We start from the raw sequence: 15,892 nt of genomic DNA, 5'->3' as shown, positions 1-15,892 counted from the left end.
TTGTATGATAATTGTATACGTTTTAGTAATCTCTCCTTATTACAATTATGACCATAATGCAGGCCAACTTAAATCCTTATTACACTATGACTGTTTGAACACTATTGATATGTTTGGGTGACTCTTCTAGTGTATTTCTCCTCTGTGGCTGTCTTGTGTCTATTTTGGGGGAATTGTGTAAGCCAGCCAGCAACTCTGATGGTGGGGTAGTGAAAATGGTATTCTATTGGAATTCACACGGCAGATTTAAATTAAGATGCTAAATGGCAATATTTTCATTTTTTGCTGCAGATAGAGGAAGAAGGTAAATGGAAGTGTTTTAGTTATATGCAGGGCCACTGGAATTATATGGCAGAAAAAGACAAAATTATGAGGCAGGGTTGACCAATTAAAGTAGCAAGAAAAGCCCAGTTATGAATTCACAATGCCAACAGCTCTAACTCAAGTAAATGAGAGTTAGTATTTATAAGTCATTTAACATAGGTTGTAGAGGCTCCTAGGGCTGAGTGAATGGTATTTAAAAAGTAGGACATGTATATTTAGGTTTTACATGTCCTGACAATGAAGACCTCGTAAAGCCATTTTTCACTGTAGCAAGACTATCACTTCCACAGACTAACAGTGGGTTACCATATTACACTTAATTAGTGGTAAAGTTTAGTTTGGGAGCAGATACAGAAATACTTCTTCCACTCACTTGAATTGTAATTTAAAATTCTCTTTAATGGCAAAGTTGGATTTTAAGTTTGTATTCTGAAAATGCCATTTTTAGCAAGTTGGCATTTTCCGGCCTAAACCAAATAAGCCGGCAGTGTCCACAGCCACATAACTGTAATGGTTCACTTGTGGAGGGATGTATATTCCTTCCACGCAGGGAACAAAAGGACCTTGAGTGTGGGGAAAGGGTATTCCTTTATGAACAGAATATCATGGGGACATGTGCTCAGCCCTTCCTGAGCTTCAAAGGGTAGCCCGTGCCCATCCCCTTCCTGACTTCTGAAGCTGCCTGCTCTGTCACTTGCAAAGGCAGCCGACACCTGGGCCTGTCTGCTCTTTGTTACCCTAGACCGTGTGGAGCCAAACACAGGGAAGGGGGCAGAACTGACGAGAACATATTTAGGGGTAGACAAATAGAGGGATCCACACACACACAGGCTGCCATTGGGTATAAAAGTGGCACCCTCAGAACGTTTCACCAAACCATACCTGGTCCTGTAAATGAGTCATAAAGACTGCCCTGCTGTGTGAAGAAGGAAGACTGGACCTGCTTGCCTTAGAGTCAGTTCTGGGGATCTTGGGCTAAGGTTCATGTGCCTGACCTTCTGTTTGAGCTACGGGGACGCAAGAAGTTTCAGAGGCTCCTCCTGCTACAGGAGTGGACCCTTGGCAGGAGTCAGAATGTACTCCTCCCTGCTCAACTGAAGGCTTCACAAAATCAAATGCAACTCCACGCAGGCCCTCCCATCACAGCACCTGGTCAGCAAAATCCGATCACCAAATCCGATGCAGCACAATGCAGACCAATGCTGTGCTTCACATTGCAGCACCACACAGCTTATGAGCAAGGCAACGCAAGGGCTTTGCATGTCATTACCACCTCACTTCTGATTGGCAGATCAATGAACCAGGTGCAGCATAATACAGAGCTTCGCATTGCAGTAACGTGCAGCTACCGCACCACGGATAAAAGGTACAACTCCCGGTGGGACACACTTTGTCCCATACCCGGTCCATGCTCCATCAGGGTAAGCCTGAACTTGAAACTTTGTAAACAGCACGGCCAAGTACCTTCCGTTGGTGTTTTTTAGTGCTATTTCTACCTGAAACTTTAACCACTCCTAACTCTGGTTCTACTGATTTATTCTATTTTTCTAACTTGGTTTGGGATTGTTTGAGTGTTGTGTTTTCACTTTATTACTGTTTGAGTGTTGCATAAATAGCTTATCCGTTGCCATTAAGTTACTGATTTTGTGCCCAGCTACAGAGGGTTAAACACAGGTTTATTAAGTGACTTTTGTGGTTCAGTTTGACTATGAATGTGTTTATTACTTGTGTGGGACTCTCCTCTCAACTAATAATCAAATGTCTTACAGGATTGCTTAAGAAAGTCAATGTTTTTTGTGTATCTGCAAGTAACCAAACTTTTAAGTATCACATTTCCAGGCTCACTGATTGTGAATTTGGATGCCAGTGTTTACTTCCTTGTCCTTTGAGTACATCTGACGGGTGTGGCCACTTACTCAATGAATGTAGAATTCTGCAACAGAAGCGAGAATCATTGCTGAAAAGCCCATGCTGGAGCAATGAGGATCTGGACACATCTTGTGAATGACATATGAAGTGGTAGAAGGCCTAAGACAATGTCCCTGTGCTATCTGTCCATAAGAGCGCTACAAGTAGGTGAGGTGGTTATCTCGAGGCGAAGCACTGGAATTCTGTGTTTTTTTGCGAACCCTCATGAGCGAATTTGTAGATAACCTATCCTACACTCCCATTCACATGACTTTTTGATGGCTTCAGCTAAGATCTGCAAAATTGCTGACAGATGCTACACCCCGAGATAAATCATTTGTGTCAGCATTCAAATTAGAAAGGAATGTGCTCCTCCCTGCTTGATGTGTAATAGGTGCTCGTAATATTGTATTGTCAGAATATAACAATTTGTTGGTGGGTAAAGAGTTCTCCTAAATACTTTAGCTGCCACAGCAACCACTGTTGGCTCGAGTAACGTGTTAATTTTGTAGGCTACCTTCTGTTGACCCTTACCTCGCCCCAAACTCTTTTACAAAGTGCAGATTTTATCTACAACAGGGTTCCTGACGCTTTTTTTTCTTTAAGTTTTTCCCATAAGTAGTTTTTTTGTTAAGTTGGTATGATTACTCTCTCACAAATGCTAAGAGCTGCTATTAACTAATAAAACTCTTATTTACAAACTGGCTTATTCTATAGTGGGCACATTCGCAATTAAGATTGGAAGTAACCCAATACATGATGCCATGCACAATAGCTTCATGACCTGCCTAACTATTAAAGAAAGCAGCATGGTAAAGGGTAACTAATTTCAGAATGACAGCAATTATTATGTTGTGGGATATGCACTTCATATAAGCAAACGGACGATTAGCTTCATGAAATTCTGCTCCAAAAGCAGGTGAGGATTAGTTTTTGGTTTGCACTGGTTATGAATCCCAATTTGTGGAACTAGCTGACGAGGAGATGAGGCCTAATGGCTGGAGCTGCTGACACTGGAACTAGGAAACCAGGTTTGAAGCCTGGCCTGGGCTCAATATTGTGTGATTCTGCACAAATCACTTAATCTACTTGTGCCTAAAAAAAAAGGTGTTAACTGGATGTGTTGTTAGGGACCTATGTTCTCAGGCCAAGTTTGTGCTATATTAAACTTCGAAAAAGAAGCTTGCGGAACAACCAAATAATTTGTTGTTTGCTCTTGACATTTTTGAACTTATTTCCTTTAGCCAATCGATCATCAAATTGAGAGTGCTATGAATGCATTGACAATGCAGTTGTGGACTACACCTGCCAGATATTTGGCCCAATATACTGGTGTTGGAAGTATTAGGGTCTAGAGCGGCAGTCTCCTGCCTGCCAGCTCAAGCGAGAAGGCATTTTGGAATGAACTGTTGGTCAAAAATGTTTCACAGTCTTTGGTCTAGGATTGGCCGCAATATATTAGCCTCCTTTGGATTTTTAAAATGATTTGTGTAAGACCCTTCTGATGGAGGGACCCCTTTATTTGCACCTTTGGCTTGCAAGGATGATACTTGCTCCAGCTGAAGAGGTACATACACCTTGTTGGTCTTTTGTTGCAATCAGTTTAATTCAATGCTATAACCCTTGGTGAAGAGTGAAAGTACCCACGTATCTGAGGTTATTTCCTGAGACCATTGTGGAAAAACAACATAATAGTCTCACAACACGTGTCAAGAGATCAGGGGAGGTAACGCAAGTTGCTTCTTTAATGAAAAGTGTCCTCGGGTTTGAAGTCCCCCATCTGATATTACATCAAAACTTTACCCACTGGCTGACCTGCTTTGCTGAGACCTGTGTCATCCTGCAGAGCGTCATCTTGTAAACACCTATAAAATGGATGCTATTTTGTTGGGCCCCCACTAACAGCCATCTGTGTGTCCTATGGTTGAAATTTTTCAACATTTAGCCACGCTTGGGTCTGAACAAGTATTTCAAATCAAGAGCATGTTAGGCATCTGCACTCTTGGACTGAAGCCTGATATCTGTTAGATGCCCAGGTTTCCTGAGTAGCAGTATTGTACTGGATCTGCCTGCAAGTGGTGCCAACTGCTTTTAGTGCACAACAAACCTCTACATTAGAAATGAATTTACATTTTTGCATTATCTTACCTTCACCTCTGCATTAGAGATAATTTACATTCCTGAATAATCTCCTCTTCTTCTGCAGTGCCGGTGGTAACTGGGGCAAGTACTCAGTCTCTTTCCTCTGGTAATTGTTTGACCTGGTCCTCTCTGCAGGGTCACACCCAAACATTTTGGAACTTTTTGCTTAATTTGTTTTTGTAGGCCTTAGGACTCTGGCACTAGTTTACTGGTGGTAAAGTGCACAAAGTACTTGTGCTCTCTCCCTTAAAAATGGTTTATTTGGCATATACCCAATTGGCATATTCAATGTACCTCTAAGTCCCTTGTAGAGTAGTATGCCATATACCCAGGACCTGTAAGTGGACCTGCAGCACTAGTTGTGGCACCCACTTAAGTAGCCCTTCCGAACATGTCTCAGGCCTGCCACTGCAGCCTGAATGCAGTGTTCCACTGCCATTTCAACTTGGCATTTAAACCTGCTTGCCAAGCCATAAACTCCCCTTTTATTACACATATGTCACCTCTAATGTAGGTAATAGGTAGCCCGTAGAGCAGAGTGCTGTATAATCAAAAGTTAGGACATGTACTTTTAAGTTTTACATTTCCTGGTAGTGAAAAACTCCCAAATGTGTTTCTCACTACTGTGAGGCCTTACCATTCCCATAGGATAACATTGGGGATCCTTTATTACATTTTATAACCTGTAGTGCCTAACTGAGAGGGGCCAGATATGTTATGTTTGGTACCAATGGAATTTTAATAATAAAACTCTTTAATGGTAAAATCGGGTTTCTTTTTCACTACAATTTTGAAAATGCCACTTTCAGAAAAATGCCAGAAAATGCTTTTCTGGCCTCTGTGCCTGCAGACTGGCAGGATGGTGGCAGCGCTGACTACAACGCCATTTGCATCTGAATAGGCTGTGTCCTGTCTCCACACAAAAGGCTCAAGGACCCTGTATTGGCACTACAGCCAGCTTGGAGCTAGGGCAAGGGAATCAGAAAATTCCAAGAACCTTTCCAGAAACCTCTCCCACCTTCCAGGAGAAGGGTACCAGGATATAAAAATAGGGCATCCAGGCCCACTATTCAGTTCACTACTGGACCAGCGAAAGGACTCAAGATTGCCTGCTACTGTGACTAGCTGTGCACTCTGCCAGAAGGCTGCTGTACCTAGAAGGACTGTCTTGTTGGCTGAAGCCTGCCTTGAATCCTCAGAGGCCTGCCCTGCTCTTGAGCCCTGCACCTACACCTGCAACCAGGACTACCAGAAGTGACTCCAAGGGTTAGTTTGCTCTCTTCCTGTTTAGAGCCACAGGGACATAACTGGCTCCCACCATCTTGAACCTGCACCTGGACCCAGCCTGAGTTTTGAACTCACAAGGTCTCCATCCACTCTTGGACCCTTCGTTGTGGTGCTAAAGGGGCTCAAAGGACCAATTTCCAAAACTGAGGACAGAATTTGGCCAAAAAGTGCTCTGGGAACAGGAGGAGACAGGGACCAACCTGCTCACCTATCCACTCGAGGTGCATCACCAGTCAGACTGACTTTTTGCTTCTCCTGTAACGTTCTTCTCTGCTGCAGCAAATCTGCTTCAGCGGTCCATCGCCAAAGGGGTATCCAATCTTGTAGAACTGTCTTTGGCTACACCCTTCTGCTTCGTCCCGCAGGAGGTTTTCGACTTCCATTTTGGCGACTTGGTCCAAAGGTAAAAATCTTCACCGTGGCTTTGCTCCATGGCCATCCAACAACAACGATGCCTCCTCGGACATTCCTGCAGCCTTGTACCACTGAACTTTTGCCTTCTTAGACATTGTGCTCCCAAAATCTTTCTAAGTCGCAACGTAAGCGTTGACCGGCCCAGTCCACTCTTTATATCGGTTGGAAGGTGGGTTATTAGTTGTGTGGCCTGCACAAGTAATGGGTCTGCACTCAACCACCACTGGGAACCAAACACCCCATTGTAGCACTTGACTCTCATAGGGCAACGGTGCAGAGCGGCTTACGCAAGGGAGGTGGTGAGGGCTAGTATTCACCATTCAAAAGTACAAACGAATAACACTCAATAAATTATTGTCCAGTCTGTGCTTTTTCTTTGGAAAAAAGGAAACATACATTTGAGGCTCATACACTACTCAATACAATGCAACAATTTACAAATATACACAAGTTGATGGAATTACTTTTGGGTGACATTGTGTAATCATTGTTGTCTCTCCCAAAGGGAGAAGTAGACCAACAACCCACATAGCAAAATATTCACTTGTATTCCAATGCAACATCTAACTGTAACGTGGAGTGACATCACCTAATACTGGCAACAAAATACATCTTCGTTGACTGACGTCACTAGAGGCGGTCAGTCTCGTTACGCGAATAAAGCATTAACAAGAAACATGTATAGGCATGTTGGAATGATTTGTGCCGTTACGATAACTCTCAGCATGATCTATGCAGTCTAACCACACCCCTAAAAAGTGTGTTGGCAAAGTTTCATCATATTCCACATTGAACCATTCTACATAAAAATGATGCACAGTTGACCAAATCCCTAAAGGACATCACTTGGTTGTTCACAGTTGCGTAGTACCATCTCCCTGGAGGATGCCTTTCCTTATGATCATACACGTCACATCATTGACCACAACGCTGCCACCATAGATTTTTAACCACATTCAGCCTAACATGCTGCACTTTAACCATAGTCCCTACAGGACTGCAAAAACAGTTCTGTAAAAACATGTAATAAGAGCCTTTCACCCCTAGAGGGTGTTCATTATTATGGCAATCCATTGTTAATCACATTGAAGCTACAAGGACTGCAGCCATGATCTTTGTCCCCAGAAGACACAGTTCCATTACCCTGAAACAAAAGTCCCAGCTGGGACAGCTTGAATGCACACTGGTACCCTTGAAGAGTGTTCCTTTTCAAGTTCCCAGAAACAGAGTGGGGACATTTGGAACCTTCTTGGGGAGAGGCTGCACTGCTACAGCTCCCCTGCGCTTGGGAATCATTTGATGGCGACCCCACTCTCCTGGGGTCACCACTGCATTAGAAATAAGTAATTTTGCAGGTAAACTCAATTAGCCTCAAAAGGCATTATGGAGTGCTCCTGGAGCGTGCATACTCAATGAGCAGCTCTCCCGCTGAGCCAGGAAGAGCTGATCCATTGGTGGACTTGTATTGCGGCCTCGCACCACGGGTATTTTTCCTTTTTGAGGTGTCCGGTCCCACCTGGACACCCCATGTGCTGTGCGCTTCATTGGGAAGTGGCACGGGAGGACCACCCCTGGGCGCTCCTGCTGGCTCCCCACATGGCCAGCACCTCTGTGTGCTGCCATGGGAGGCAGCTTCTTTACTGGTCTGCCTGCTCCTGCAGGCAGATGCATTGAGTGCGGCAGCTTTACGGGCCACTCGGGGGAGTGTGACTGCATTCCCTCCTCCACCTCACCATCAGGGCCCAGGGAGGGGGTCCTGGGCCCCCAGCTCTCCTTTTGGGGGAGGGAGGGGAGCTTGGACATTCCTGCCAGGGCCTCACCCAGCAATTCCTCCAAGGAGCCCTTCCTCGTTGAGTGGCCTGGGGCAGGCCTGGTTCCTGGCACAGGACGACAGCTGGCTGAATGATGCTGGGCCCTGTTACTGCTGCTGGAGAGAACAGTAATTAGTCAGCCCAGCAGGGTCACAAAGGGCTGGACCCTAATCCTGAGCTGAGTCAGAGAAAGATTACATTCCCGGATGACCCATAAGCTGTACAGATATGCTTTTGTAACCTACTGCATTGTTCTTTTCATACAGGTTACAGTGCACATTGGTGCGACTCTGGAGTCCCTAGTGTTGAGCCCTAGGGCAGCCTTTCCCATTGGAATATAATGGAGTGTCACTACAGTTAAGACAGTAAAGCACACCGACTAACTCTTAAATGTGCACACCCACATCATAAGGCCTATTCCAGGTCACCACCTACTCTCCACTGTCCCTTCTGCACCAGGCTACCTAGGTGGAGTTCTTGGGCTGCGCACAACAGTAGTCCTCCCTGTGCAGCCCTAACACAGGTGCATGTGTGTGCACATGTGATCACGTGCTATGTCACGGCAGCCTTATCTTAACAAGGCAGCACTGGCGGTAAACACACGCAGTCCATTTTACCATGAGTTTACTGTGGGTGAGTCCTGGACTATGAGGCTCCCCACAGCAAAAGGTCAAAAACCAGGTGATCCAAAAGAAAAAAAATCTGGGCGGACTAGATCATCAGAACTGCCCTCTCACAATATCCAAACCTCGCTCATTTGCAGTCTGCTTTGGCGTTCGACTTTGACTCAGCCTCCTGTGACCAGATGTCCGTGGTTGACACTTTTATATATCAGGCACTGTTTTGAGCCTTAAACTTTACAAATTGATAACTCGGGATTGGATTTTTGTTATTTTGGGGTCAAATAATTTATTAAAATATACTCTTTTTCTTAACTGGTTTGGGATTTTTCTTGTGTTGTGTTTTCACTTTATCACTGTTTGAGTGCTGCATAAATGATTTACATGTTGCCTCCAAGTTTTAAGCCTGACTGCTTTGTGTGCCAAGCTACCCAGGGTTAAGCCCAGGCTAATTTAGTGCCTTTTTGTGGTTCACCCTGTAAACGACTGTGGCTGTTGCTTGACCAGAGCTTACACCCCAGTCGCCAAACAACCCCACAGTAATGTAACAGGAATGCCAATTGTAATTTGCAAATTCATGGATACCCCGGAAGCCAGGCTATTGCCAGTGCACACGCAGCTGCTTACATTTCTTGCTCAGAAGTACCCATCTGCTGTACTTGATTTCAAGTTTAAGAGCATCCAGCCTGGTTGAACATGGGCTCTAGCGCATAATGGGTACTGTGAGGCTGCCTTGTATTTTAACCACAACCCACTTGAAGTCGCTGAATTGGTTCTGATGAATCTCAATCAAACCTTAGCTGCAAACCTACAACCACCTCCTACAGTCATCCCAAAATGCTCAACCTAATTATTCTTGGAGAGTTAGGAGCACAAAGACACTATTTGGTTGACTGATTAATGTGCAATACAATTCTGGTGGCATTAGTCCTTCTAGCATCAGTGGTAAAAAAGTGGTAGTCACCAGCCATGCTGAACAGTAAACACTGTCTCAGTATACACACATGCCATGCATACCCAATTTAAATAATTCACCCTTCTGTGTTGGATGAAATGAAGTCCCATCTTAGGTAGGTGACGAAGAAATACGAGCATCCAATGTACAAGCAGAAAAGGTTTAGTATTTTAACGTGTAATTGACTTGACTTTCATATCAATTCAATAAGTATTAGGAAAACACATTAAAAATAAAACTACTTTAATATTTAGCAGATTCATTCACATAGTCAAGACAATGGTTTCTCCCTACTGTTTTTTGAAAAGCCATCCGAAAGGCTGGAAAAGGAATAAAGCGCTTTTATATGTACCGTACTATTAACTCTACAAAGACAGCTTTGTCACCAGGGGAGACGCGTCATTGAACAGTTAAGAATGCCTCTGGTTCCATCATAATACGGCTCATCCTGATTCACCCCAAAGAGAGATCCATTCCATTGCTGAAGGGTGAGAGGAAGCTTCCGAGAACCAACGGAGGCAGCAATCCTTCACAAATAGTTCATCACTGTAGAGCACGGTCCCGCCACTGCTCTTCACTGATGCAGCACGAGTCAAGCTCTGTCACTTGGTTCGAGTCTGTATCTCAAGTAATATACCGAGCAGCATCAGTGCATGGATTCAGTATTTCCTGCGGTAGAGAAGGGAAGCCCAAGGGTACCGCTGCTCTTACTCCTCTTGCCGGGGCTACTTTTCTTGCTCCCGAGAAATAGTGTGCTGGCACTCTTGCTGTTCATGATGCTCTTCCTGCTGTTCTCCTTGTTGTGCTTCAGAAGCAAAGACTTCTTGTCCGCCTTTGAGGAAAAAAGGAACACACATAAGATGTTAACAAAGCAACAAGACAATTGGCAAGAACAAGAGTATCTTGTTAATGGATGTATGGAATGGTACGTGTAGCTACAAGCCAACCAAGCACTGTTCAAGAGTGTGGGAGACAAAGAGTAAATTAGTAAGTGGAGCGCTCGTCAGAAGCTGTTATTCATCTTTTGAAGAGGACTCCAATTATAAATGGACAATAAACTGCTTAAATAGGTAGGTCTTCAATTTCCTTCGAAAGCGAAAGGTGGAAGGAGTATTGGGATAGAAATGTCACCCTTCATGGTAAATGCTGAGTGTCCAACTGCATGTGAAGCTAGTAACCTGATTTTTTTGTTTGGCCCTAACGTCCCACTTATTTAGTGTGTGAGCAGAGGCTTAGTCCTGTCCCAGGTAATTCAAAATCTGTTCTGCCTGTTCTGCCATCTTAAAGGGAGAACAAAGCATGCCCTCTTTGCACTACTGTTCATGCCCTCAAACATGACTCTATAATATCTGGGTGAGACCAGACAAAAGTCTAGTTTCTTCTCTGACAAACGGTGATCTATTTGTAAGATCACATCAAGTAATTCTGAGATTTCTGTTGGTTTCTTGAGAATCTGGGCTAGTGCGTCTTTCAACTCTTCTCGGAGTCCACTGTAGAAGATGGCTGCTCTTGACTCTGGTCAGTTGGTTTCTACTATGAGTTAACTGAACTGAGTCAGATAAGCAACTAGACCTCTATTGCCTTGCTGAAATTTCAACAGTTCGTTGTCAGTAGCCTGGGATGCAGCCCATGTGTCAAAAATTAGTAAAGATTCCACCTCTAAATTCTTCAAAATCATGTAAGATTGAAGCATTTCTAGTGATTAGGTGCACAGACCACACTACTGCATCTACTCAGATAAGACAATATGAATGCCACCTTGGATTGATCTTCTGAGAAAATGACTGGGCGACACAACAAATGAATGGAACATTGTGTAAGAAACATTTGCGCCTTATGGGGGTCTTCACAGCACAGAATCCTTCAGGATTTGTAAGAGGAATTACTAGGGAAATTGCGTGAATCACTTGTGTGTACAATCCTGACCCTGAAGATGTGATTGGTATATTTTGAGGCCCCCCTTCTCTAGAACTCGAAGCTGTTCCTGCCACTAACTCATCCATTTTCTGTCTAATCCCTTCCCTGAAGATTTTATTCTCTTAACGCCTTAATGCCTATTCCCTCTGCCGTTCTGCTCAGGTGGAACTTCTATCTGAAGGCACTTCAGTCTGTCAGAGTACCTGATATTTGAATTCCACAGGAGCAGAAGCTAGGGCCACAGTCCTCACTGCCACTGCAGGCTACAGACAATGAACATCTGCAATACACACCTGCAGAGGTGAAAGGGGAAGTGGAAAAAAGACTGTTTCAGCCGCCTGGTGCTTTTACTTCTCCATATTTGAATTTGTCTAGTGGTAGCTTTACTTTTTAAGACACTTACAAATTAGTACAACAGTACATTACCAATAACGTCATAGAACTGTAACCCTTAGTAACACTTAATGCAATTGAACATACTTATTTCAGTGGCTTATTTTATTAGATCTTTGCTGAGCTGAAGGATTGCTCCTCCCCATTAATAAATGTAAATGTAAAAAATAAGAATTTTAATTCTTCAGTTGATATACATATTAGGTTTTCTCTCTCTTCTGGAGTCTATGAGTGGATGTTACCTTATACCTGTCTTTGTTTGCCTTAAGCTATTTTATAGTAACCACCTTTTAACTATTTTATTTTAATGCCTTTGCTCAAAGGTGGACAAATGTATTTTCTTAATATTGTTGAATTACTTGTTTGTTGATATGTATATATTACCTACTGGCGGTCACCAGTAGGGAGTTATAGTTAGGACCTAGTTTCTACAGAAAAAGCATTTTTACTTGTCTATATATTTGGCACCGGTTGACGAAGCTTCACTAATTTTCCAAACAATTTGACACTCGTGTCAGTTGCTGTCTGGAAAGTTTTGTAATAATCTGTCAAGCTGGGATGGGGTGGAGGGAGGGCACTGATAAAAAAAGGTGGAGGTGGTCAAAAAAGTTGCAATTCTCATGTTAATTCCCATGGGGATTTTGAACAGGAACAGTGCCCGAACCACGGGACGGCATTAAATCAAATTTAGCACAAAGGTAACCCTTGGTCCAGAAAGCACCCTTTTTTTTTTTTAGGGTTGAGCTAGCGAGTGCACGCGCTAGCGCATGCATCTTGCTTGTGAGACTCTCTTGTGTTTAGTGCTGGAGCCCGCCTGTCGCTCACCATTTGTTGGTTTGCATACCACTCTTCTTTAGAGCCTCACAATTCGTCAAGGCATGTCTGGCATAACTTCCGTTTCTCTGTGTGAGTGGACCAGTGATCAAGTACTAATTGATGCAACTTAATTAGTGCCCTTACGCTGCTCCCGACATGATCAAGGTACTATTGTGATTGGCAAAAACATGCCCAGCAGGCACAAAATTGCAAAGCTTTTTGTTTTTTTTAAAAGCTAACTATTTCATTTTGCCAAGTTATCTCTTCTCTGTTTCTTCTCATGTTTTCTTTTTGCTTGTGGGCGTTGTTGTCAAAAGATGACAATTAACTTGTTCGAAATACGCAAGACCCATTGCATTGCAAATGTTTGTTATTTGGTGTAAATTTGTTCAGTAGTTTTTGAAATATCAAAGAAGAAACAAATTTGTATATATAACCCTCCAGATCTAGTGCTGGGATTTGATTGGCTGCCAACACTTCAACAAGGAAGTGCTGGCAGCCAACTTGGGGCCAGTCCCCCCATGCAGCCCCGTGGACCGACACCTATCCGGGGCAGATTGTCCAATGAAATGCGGGCCTCACTCGGCAGCCCCGGGGAACGCCATCTCCCGGTGGCAGACTTACCCTTAGGTAACTATAACTCACGCCCTTGGAATGCGCTGCTAATTACTCCACAAATTACTGCACTCATGACATCTGTGATAACATAATTGATAATAGTAATGTAAAATTTGCAGTAAAACTTTTGATGAAAAAACTGTGCATGACAGGGGCGGAGTTACAGTTACCTTATGGTGCGAGTTATAGTTACTTGAGATAACTCTAACTATAACAGGCTCACTTTTAAAACGTACAAAACCATAGAAATTCACCTGCTATAGTTAGTTAACTCAAGTAACTATAACTTGTGCCCTAAAGTAACTAGGGTCAAAAAACCAAAGGTTACTGGGATGTTTTAGTTAGGCTCACTTTTAAAACGTACAAAACCATAGAAATTCACCTAACTAAAACATCCCAGTAACCTTTGTTTTTTTGACCCTAGTTGCCTTAGGGCACAAGCTATAGTTACTTGAGGTAACTAACGATAACTGGTGAATTTCTATGGTTTGGTATGTTTAAAATGTGAGCCCAACTATAACGTTCCTGTAACCTTTGTTTTTTTTTAAGCCAATTTCTATGTTTTCAAAAAATTCTATTTCCTAACTATAACGTCCCTGTAACCTTTGTTTTTTCCAGTGAATTTCTATGTTTTTTTTTTTTTAAACATATAGTAATCTTAATTACTATGCGTTAATCCAACCACCGCTGCGCATGGCCTTTGGCCGTGCGTGGCAACTGTTAGCCATACGGCCTGGCCTCAGCCAGGATCTGAGGACAAACCCCCTATAAGCACCCAATCTTGCACCATGCACGTCCTTCTCCCATGGTTAGGGGAGGCTGCCCGCAAGACCTGGCCTGCAGCCGTACCCTGTGGCCAACACTCCCTAATCACCCAAACCCACACTGTGCACAGCCCTTTGGCTGTGCATGGCGGGAGTTGGCTGCGGCTTCTCTGGATGTGATAACAGGTATGAGAGGGTGTATCTGGGGGTGAGAGTGGCTGTCAAATTGTCAGTTTGGGTGTGAAAGTGTGTACATCAGTGTTTTAGTGGGTGTGTCAGTGTGTGCGTGGGTCTGTGAGTGGGTGCACGAGAGTGTTAGTGGGTCTGTGTGTGGGTGAATGAGTGTCTGAGTGGATCTGTAAGTGGGTACATGAGTGTTTGAGTGGGTCTCTGAGTGGGTGTGTGAGTGGGAGAAATTGATTAAAAGAGAGAAAGAGTGAAAGAAAGTGAGAGAGAAAGAGATAGCTTTAATATCTCATATACTTAGAATGAGATATTTGTGTTCACTTTAAAATAAAAAATTTATTTATTATTATTTATTTTGTTTTTTAACTTTTTTCAATTTAAAAAAAAAAAAAAAAAAGAGAGAAAAAAAAAAAAGAAGGAAATGAGTCCAGCTGGACTCGTACCCCCAAAGCTAGGTATGGTTTTTTTTTGTCCTTTATTGGCTTTCTGGGACTGTAGTCAAGGGCTCCCCCCCCCCCCCCCAATACAAATAATAAGCCCCGGGGAGATGGCGATCCCTGAGGCAACGGGAGGGGGCCAGGAGGCCCACCTGCTTTTAAATACATGAGATCCCCTGGGACTTGGCCCACCCGGGGGCTTTACTGTAACAAAGCGTGGGAGACCGAGCTTCGTTTTTTTTTTTTAAAGTGCCTCTGCTCATAAAATAAAATTTAAAAAAATGTTTTTGGGCACCAGAGCTAAGGGTTCAGGTTGTCCATACCCTGGTCCCTTTTCTGACCTGTTTTTTTTTTTATTTTTTTTTATTTTATGGGACTCAGCTTCAGCCAAGTCCCAAGATGGCTGACAACACTTCAACGGCTACAGTTGTTGAAGTGTTATCAGTCAATCAGATCTCTGTACAAGATAGGGAGTGGTCACGAATCCTTCACATACCTAGATATACAATCCCCCCCTCTCAATTTCTCAAAAACTACTGAACGGAATTACACCAAAAGAAAACAAAGCACTCTTTCTGGACCAGGACCTACCTTCCTGCCAAATTTGGTGTAATTCCGTCCAGTACTTTTTGCACTACTGCTGTTCAAAACCCCAATGGAAAAATGAATGGGAAACATGTTCACCCCCCCACCCTCCAATCTTCTCAGCCTCCCCTGGACGGATCACCCCAAAACTTTCCGGAAAGCATCTGACAGGACTGCCAAACCTTTTTGGAAAGTTTTGTGACGATTTGTCAAGTGGCGCCAAAGACACAGGCAAGTAAACACGCTTTTTATAAAGAAACTAGGTCCTAACTTTAACTACTTAGTGGCAACCGCCACTCGGTAATAAATATATATTGTTTTAATGCTCACAATAAAAAAAAATTCTTGCAGCTTTAATCTTGTTTACTTTTTCTGTGTTAAAAAAAATTATTTGTGTATGTAGTTTCTGATTTAAAAATGTTATCAAAAGGCTTCCTTCTATAACTAGCCTTGAATGACTTCTTTACGCTTGTTTTTTTTTTTGGAGTTTGAAGCTGTAGCGAAAACAAGCTAAAAAAAAAAAAACAACTTTCTATGAAATCAGAGTCCAAACACACTTTGAGACACTAGTCTCTCTCTAATAAATACTACTCACGACTGTAACGACAAGTGGTGAAAATACACCACAAAACGCCTCCAGAATTCAGCTGAACTGCGCAGTGTGGCATTCGTGCATTTACGAGACGAGCTCTCTGGCCACAACAACTAGAGCATG

At 43.3% G+C, this 15,892-nt stretch overlaps 1 protein-coding gene across 3 annotated transcripts in view; it reads right to left on the bottom strand.

Annotated features, from left to right (window-relative positions):
• Positions 1–9,687: 9,687 nt before the first annotated feature.
• RHPN1 (rhophilin Rho GTPase binding protein 1) overlaps positions 9,688–15,892 on the bottom strand; it is a 208,822-nt gene continuing 202,617 nt past the window's right edge. For all 3 annotated transcript variants that reach the window (XM_069220879.1, XM_069220878.1, XM_069220877.1), the window contains one exon: positions 9,688–10,293. In XM_069220879.1, coding sequence (XP_069076980.1) covers positions 10,108–10,293 — 186 coding nt within the window. In that variant the 3' untranslated portion in view covers positions 9,688–10,107. The remainder of the gene's footprint in view (positions 10,294–15,892) is intronic.

This window comes from Pleurodeles waltl, chromosome 2_2 (assembly GCF_031143425.1).
Source record: "Pleurodeles waltl isolate 20211129_DDA chromosome 2_2, aPleWal1.hap1.20221129, whole genome shotgun sequence".
Taxonomy (NCBI): domain Eukaryota; kingdom Metazoa; phylum Chordata; class Amphibia; order Caudata; family Salamandridae; genus Pleurodeles; species Pleurodeles waltl.
This window is presented reverse-complemented; position numbering and strand designations above follow the sequence as displayed.